The 7,125-nt window shown below is 38.9% G+C and overlaps 1 protein-coding gene across 1 annotated transcript; it reads left to right on the forward strand.

The window, feature by feature from the left end:
- Positions 1–2,198: 2,198 nt before the first annotated feature.
- NFE2 (nuclear factor, erythroid 2) lies at positions 2,199–4,745 on the forward strand. The gene is made up of 2 exons (XM_018568653.1): positions 2,199–2,285; positions 3,702–4,745. The coding sequence occupies exons 1-2, from the start codon at positions 2,214–2,216 to the stop codon at positions 4,743–4,745; spliced, it is 1,116 nt and encodes a 371-aa protein (XP_018424155.1). The 5' UTR covers positions 2,199–2,213.
- Positions 4,746–7,125: the final 2,380 nt, after the last annotated feature.

Consider the following 7,125-nt stretch of genomic DNA (forward strand, 5'->3'; position numbering starts at 1 on the left):
TTTATTACAGCCCCCCTTCTGCAGCTGCAGCACCCTCTGAAGATAACTCTGTGGGCTTCAGGGTGCTGTAGAATGACCCTAAGATTTGACCATGCTGAGTGGTTACCCATCAAATGATTGACATCATTAACCCTTTCACTGCCACATTGTGTTACGGCAGACCAGTGAAAGGATGAAAATAGACCCCCGGCAACAATAGTGACCATAGGTTTGTTATCTGTTAATAGTAGCTCTTCTCTGTTTAATGTAAAGTGATCGAGGTGCTTGTATAATTCTAAGTGTCCTTTAGATGGTGGCACACTCCTGTTCCCCTCCTTTTTGGTCCCAGGCTCACCTGACTACTCTGTGTGTCAGGGATTCTTGGAGGATACAGAGGTTTTCAGAATGGCCAAGTGGGTGGAGGAGGTGGGGAACAGAATAAACCCAGAAGTACTCAGCTCTAAGAACTTTTAGGTTCTACATTGCTGAAATCCCAGCACATTGGGCAGGTGTACAAACAGATGAGGGACTCTCCATCCCTGATCTGCTTTGGATTACTGATCTTGAGGTCTCCATAAAGAGGATATATTGTGATAGTAGTAAATGTAAAAAAAGTTACAAATGTGTAACAAATGTAAAATGATAAAAACAAAAATTAACCCCCCACACATGCAAACAAACATGAACATGAACATGCATACACATAGTGTAATTATTAAATGAAACAATTAAAAATGGTATTAATTATACATTTCACATTAAACAAACTAAAACAGTATTTTTAGAATTTCTGTCCATTTCTTATTATAAATCTATAATCCCTACAGGTTCTCTTTAAATGGTGTGTTTAATATTTGGAGCTTTTTTGAGAAACTTCCCTGGACTGCTAGGGGGAAGTTATTACACTATTGGTGTTTTGTGTACCCTAAAATATATCTCCAATCCAAGTCATTTCCATCATTTCATACTCAAAACAAAAGATATCTGCTAGTGCTAGGTTGAATTTTGACCATTATGTGGTATAAATTGTTTCGCACTTTAAAAAACTTTAAATTACACAACTTTTCCTATCATCTTTCTCTTGATATAATGATATAAGTGATATAATGCATGTATACTGAATGCTCTGCAAAAGGCACCTTAAACAACTGGTCCCCAAAGAATGTGAAAGTACATGTTCTTAGTACACACCGCCGGGAGGAGTGAATGTCCTCCGATAATGTGTTATCTAGTCAGTGCAGCACATACAAAGGAAGGGAGGGAAAGTGCAATGGCTATAGAAGGGAAACTATGGACAGTAACAGTACGGTATATCCAAGTGTAATAAAACAGTGAACATAGTTTTTCCTTCTTCAACATCCAGGTTTCATTATGGGGTATTCAAATTTTTAGTAACCATGCGTCCTCTTTCTTTTACTAGACTGGGGGTCTTTTCTCCCTCAAAATGACTCTGTTGCTAAAATAAGAATATAAAATAAAGCTCTTATTGAAAAGAAGATAGTAAATAGTCTTCTCACCCACTGCCCATGCCGCTGATCTCTGCTATAATGAAGAGAAACTGCTATCCAAAGACTCTTTAGAATCTGACACTTCTACGAATGTCAATTACCTGGTCCATTGCTGAGCTCAGAGGTTCAATCTGCCAACCCCTACATCACTATTGTGTCCTGAAGTAATGTAAAGGATGACTGGAGAAACCACTGAGACCAGCCTTCCACTGTTCTAGGAAGGCTTTTCATAAGAGTGTGCCTGTGTGCAAATTCAGCCAGTGTGAATTTGTGAGGGCAGGTACTGATGTTGGATGAAAAAAACTGGCTCACAGTTGACGTTTCAATACATCCCAAAGGTGTGCAATACAAATGTAGCTTACTCAAGTTGCTTCACACCAAACAGGTTAAAACAGGTCTTTATGGACATGGATGTGTATTATCAAGCTTTATATAGTCTCTGCACAAATAATCACCTGTTTTTTGTTTTTTTTTTTAAACACACCCGCCTCTCCCTGCCACCAATGACAGCACATCCTCTTAGACAGGGAAAGTGACTACATGAGACTATTTGAGAGTATGTGAACTATATGTAGGGAAGTTAAAATGAAACATTAATAATTGCAACTTTTCTTTTCATCAAAGGCACAGCATACTGAAAAATACTGTGAGCTTTCCTGGTTGTGGAACTTTACTATGCTCCGAACCCTCTACATAAGATCCAAATCTGGAACATTTTTTCTGTAAATGGGAGAACAGTGCACTCAAGGAGACATGGATCTAACTTGGCAAGAGATCATGTCCATTACTGAATTACAGGTAAGTGGAAATGGAAGGGCCACGCAAAAACTTGATATCACTTTTGGGTAGATAGTAGATTAGAAAAACCAGCTTATTACATCTTAAAACAGCCTTGGTTTACTTCATAGTAGATGCAAGGAGGGACTTTTTGCCACTGAGGAATCCAGCGGATGAATCGAACAATTGATGTCCCATCAGAAATTAAGTATTAAATTTGGTTAACTTGGGCAACCCTGTCACTATCACTAGAGGTGATGCTACTATCCAACACTTCTGGGTTTACTGGAGAGTGTGTTCCAAGTCAAACACTGTGGTTCCACCTGCTGACCCCCACGTCACTACAAAATGCAATGGACATGGACAATGAACGATTTTTTTAACAGTAAATATGGCACTGAGATGCTGCTGTCATTCTGGTACACAACTGAACAAAGCTTGGGAAACACTTTTCTAAGCGATTCCTGGAAAGAAAATTAACTGTGTGTCAGCTATTTCTCCACAGTACCATCTTAATTTAAAATGTATCTTTCAGAATGTTACTAAAACACCCTATACATAAGTGATGTTGTTATTTACTGTACATTAGTGAAACATTCGCCATCCTTTCTTCTCTTGGTTTCCTTCTGAATTCAAAAGCAGACCTAAATAAGGCCAGAAACAACAGACGGTAAGAAAATAGAAAATCAAATATTTCAAGTGTAAATCCAACCAAATCTTTGTTTTTGATGAATAGAGTGGAAAAGGGTTAGAACCTCTATCTCATGTTTACTGATTACTTCCTACTCACGCTAAAATTGGGAAGACAACAAAATAAAACCCTCTTCCCCACTATCCAGAAATAAAGAAAAAAATTGGCTGAAAGTGCACTTTAATTATATTTAAAGTCAAAACTTTAGTTTTAGATTTGGATAGGATAGGGAAGGGTTTTCTCTTAACATAGTGTCCCATAAACAAGTATGAGGTTAAATCTTCAAAGTTAAATCCCCTCTTAGACTGGTGTTATGTTAAAAAAAGTCCCCATTGGAAGACTGTTCCTCTTTTCCTGTTCTGGAGACAATTAAACATTTTAAAAGTTCACTCAGTAACAATGATTACTAGGACAACTAGAGAGAGTGAATCTTCCCAGCTGGAAAACAGTCAGCAATACAAACTTAACAGGGTAGCTAACCCTTGCCCACAGTGTCAAAAACTAAACTTTTTGGCTCTAGAAACACTTTAAGAACGTCTATTTATATACTATATTTATTAGCAAGTTAACACAAGTTATGTTTGCTGTTTAGTGTTAAAAATGCTTTAGCTCACAAGCAAGTGCAGTGGTGAATGTTCAAGAAAAGGTTCCTTTGTTTTTGACTTACTACTGCAAGCTATCCCATGACTTGCATAACTGAAGCCATTCATGGACAAATATTTATTATTCTTTCTTGTCTTATTCAGGGGCTGGATATGCACCCAGAGTCTGCATATAATACTGAATATGGATGTCAGCCACCCGCAGTGCAGTTTTTTGGATACAGTCTCGGTAATAACCCGAGAGATAGTATTTTGCCAAATGTAAGCCAAGGCATGCCAAACTTTGATCGACTTCACTTGGAACCCATTTCTCCACAAGCTCAGCAAGTTCCTACTCTTTCCTTGGTTTCTGAATATGGTCCAACGTCCTACACAGGAATGTTAATGTCAAATGTCTCTCAAACTGGTGCCATTAATCACTATCCTTCAAAGCTTGTACCTACAAATGGGATGAGTGCTCCAGATCATAGAGCGATGCCAGATGCTTGTGTAAATGGTGTCCATTCTCTACACCAGCACTGTAAAGGCCAAGATGATTTTGAAACAGACTCTGGCTTATCTTTGAACTTCAGTGATGGTGAATCAATTGAAATAGAGAACATAGATACGCAGAAGATGCAGCCAGACTTTATGGAAATAATTACGCCACATGTCTATCAAAGCCAGTATCATATGGCTACAAACTTCACACAGTCTTTTATGGAACACAACATGTGCGAAACCCAAACCTACATTACATCTCGAACGCAAGAACTGGTCTGCAGTAGGGATGAGCGAAGAGCAGTCACTATGCAAATTCCATTTCCTATAGAGAGAATCATCAATCTACCTGTAGAGGAGTTTAATGAACTTCTGTCACACTACACATTAACAGAATCACAGCTGGCTTTGGTTAGAGACATTCGTAGACGCGGGAAGAATAAAGTCGCTGCTCAAAATTGCCGCAAGCGCAAAATGGAGAACATTGTCATCTTGGAAAGAGAAATAGAGCAGTTGAGAACAGAGCGAGAAGGACTGCACAGGGAACGAGAGGATGTGGAAAGGGTTATAGGAGAAGTGAAGACCAATTTGAAAGTGCTTCAGCAGGAGTTATACAGCATTTTACAGAATCAGGGAAGTCAGTTCTATAATGAGGACCTTTTGTTCAAACAGACACCAGATGCCAGTATTCCCTTCCCTGCAAATTAGAAATTTGTTTTAAAAAAATCATGCATGTTGATCTGAATCAAATAATGATAGATGGGCTGCTTAAATCAAGCTCTGTAAGAGGCTACATGAACATTCCTGCAAGTATTCTATGATAGCTAAAAGCAATCTATCCTTTTCCTTTTGCATTGTGAACATTTAAATGGCTGTCTCTTTAGTTTTTGTTTCATCCCTGTCCCATAAGTGCCCTAAAAAAGTACATTTTTATTTTGTTTGTGCGCAAGAATGTAACTCAAGTACAATTGCTATAGAAGACTAATCAGTGAGAAAAACTATGTAAACATTTGTCACATGCGCCAACTTAATCAGCAAGGCAAACTTGGTGCAAAGAACATTAAATCCTGATGGCTATATATCCAAATGTATTTTTCAATGATCTTACTAAAGTAAATATATCTGAATGGTCAATATATTTAAACATCATCATTGGTACATCAACTTATTAGGGATTATGAGCTCATTTGTACTACACCGAGTTTTAGCATGCGGGCTAGTGTGCTGAGTGAGGTCCGGTGGATGGGCGGTGTAATGCACTGTTTCAGCACATTAAACTGTTTCCTTTAACTTTTTTATGGACTGTACAAAGTTTAGACTCCATTAAAATCGCCATATATATATATATGCAACAAATACAAAAAATACCTGTTGATTCTGCCAGAAATCATGTGACCTGGTAACATTTTGTGCATTCTGACTGTGCTACATACTTTTCAGTTACCCTGCCCTTCTATGATTTAGAGAAGAGGAGCGGTGTCCTTAGTTATGTCCTAGGATGTCAGCAATGCTCCACCACAGATTATGTACAGTGAATGATCATTGTCATCCTACAAAGTATTTTTTTAAGCCCCTGTATGCTTTCAAAAAAAGTATACTTACCCTTTTTGACTTCCCAACATTAACTACACCCAGTATACACAGCTGCATCGTTACAGAAGCCACAGTCCACCATTATTTGTACATACTGCTGGCTTTGAACGTCTTGCCACAATTTGTGCATGCGCTATAGATGTGCATGCGCCATCACCCAAGTGTTTCCTGCCTTGGGAGAAACCCCCATAGAAATCTAAGGAGTTGTACTGCAGATGCATGAACTACGAGAAGATACCAGCTGGCAGGATGTAATGCTTGTGATGGACCATTGTTTCTAGAACTTGGTAAGCATGGAATGTCCTTTAACATTGCCTGGAGAGTGCCTCCAGTGCCAGATACAAGTTAATAGGACCGTTCTGAAATTTCAAAATTTAAAATTGAAGAAACTCTAACTTTTTCTGAGTGACTCAAAATAGAGTATCTTGGACAATATCAGAATAGCCATGAGCAACTTGAGTAATGCCTTTTAGTGGCAGTTGTTTTTATTGAAATCAGATCCAGTGACTGGCCTAACATCTTTGTACAGAAATCGAGATTCATCAGACCAGACTACATTTTTCCATTGTTCACCTGTCGTGTTTTGGTCAGCCTGTATCCACTGTAGCCTGGGCTTTCTTTTTTTAGCTGAAAGGAGGGGAAACTGCCATGGTTTTTACATCAACAAGGCATTTATGCCAGTAGAGCTGCCACTCCCTGGTTTGTTTTTTGTAAACTCTACAATGTCATATTTAAACATTTCCAGGAGATCAGTAATTACAGAAATATTCAGTAGCAGCAGTCATAGTCAACCATGGTCAAAATCTCTGGGAAGTTAATTCTGAGCCTTAATCAACGGGTCTTATAGCAAAGAGTCATTGAGTCTCCATGAGAAACACGTGGATCTCTGCATCAGCAGATCCAATGTCCGATGGAGGGGAGCATGGTCAGACAGTAGTATATTAACTATGGACGCCCGCTGAGCAGCCTGGAGCATTTTTCTGGAAGTTAAGTCCCCGAACATTTAGGGGCATAATTAATCAGGTATTTCTACCCACCCAGGGACCATCCAGTCGAAGAAAAAACAACCAAAGGGAGTGAAAAGGGAGTTTAGAGATAGAATTAAGCCCTAGAATTGTTGCTCTCACTCTGGCGTGCGCGGTGATACCCAACATCTGTAGCGTGATCATCGTTTTCGGACGTAGGCGCACGAGATGCATGTTTACGTGAAGACGCGGTGCTCATGGGGGTGGGGGACTTAAAAAAAAAAATTACTTTATTTTTACATTTATTTTTAAAATATATATATATATATATATTTTATTTGCTATTAAATAGGGGGGCTAACAAGCCCCTTATGAGATGGCACAGAGGAAGTGACAGGTTCTCTTTATGGAGACATTTGGGGTATATAAGACCCCTATTGTCACCTATGGACCCCACAGAAGCTGATGAAGCACAGATCATGTTTCTCTAGTCACTGCAGCTGGAAAAATGACAGTCTGTAACTGGAGGG

The sequence above is a fragment of the Nanorana parkeri genome, unplaced genomic scaffold (assembly GCF_000935625.1).
Source record: "Nanorana parkeri isolate BGI_ZX_2015 unplaced genomic scaffold, ASM93562v1 scaffold33, whole genome shotgun sequence".
In the NCBI taxonomy this organism is placed as follows: Eukaryota; Metazoa; Chordata; class Amphibia; order Anura; family Dicroglossidae; genus Nanorana; species Nanorana parkeri.

What these genes read in the sequence shown, in the direction of transcription:
- NFE2 (XM_018568653.1), top strand. Translation starts at nt 2,214, where the DNA reads ATGGGAGAACAGTGCACTCAAGGAGACATGGATCTAACTTGGCAAGAG. An exon ending in TGTCCATTACTGAATTACAG is followed by an intron (nt 2,286 to 3,701) that starts GTAAGTGGAAAT and finishes TGTCTTATTCAG; the next exon opens with GGGCTGGATATGCACCCAGA.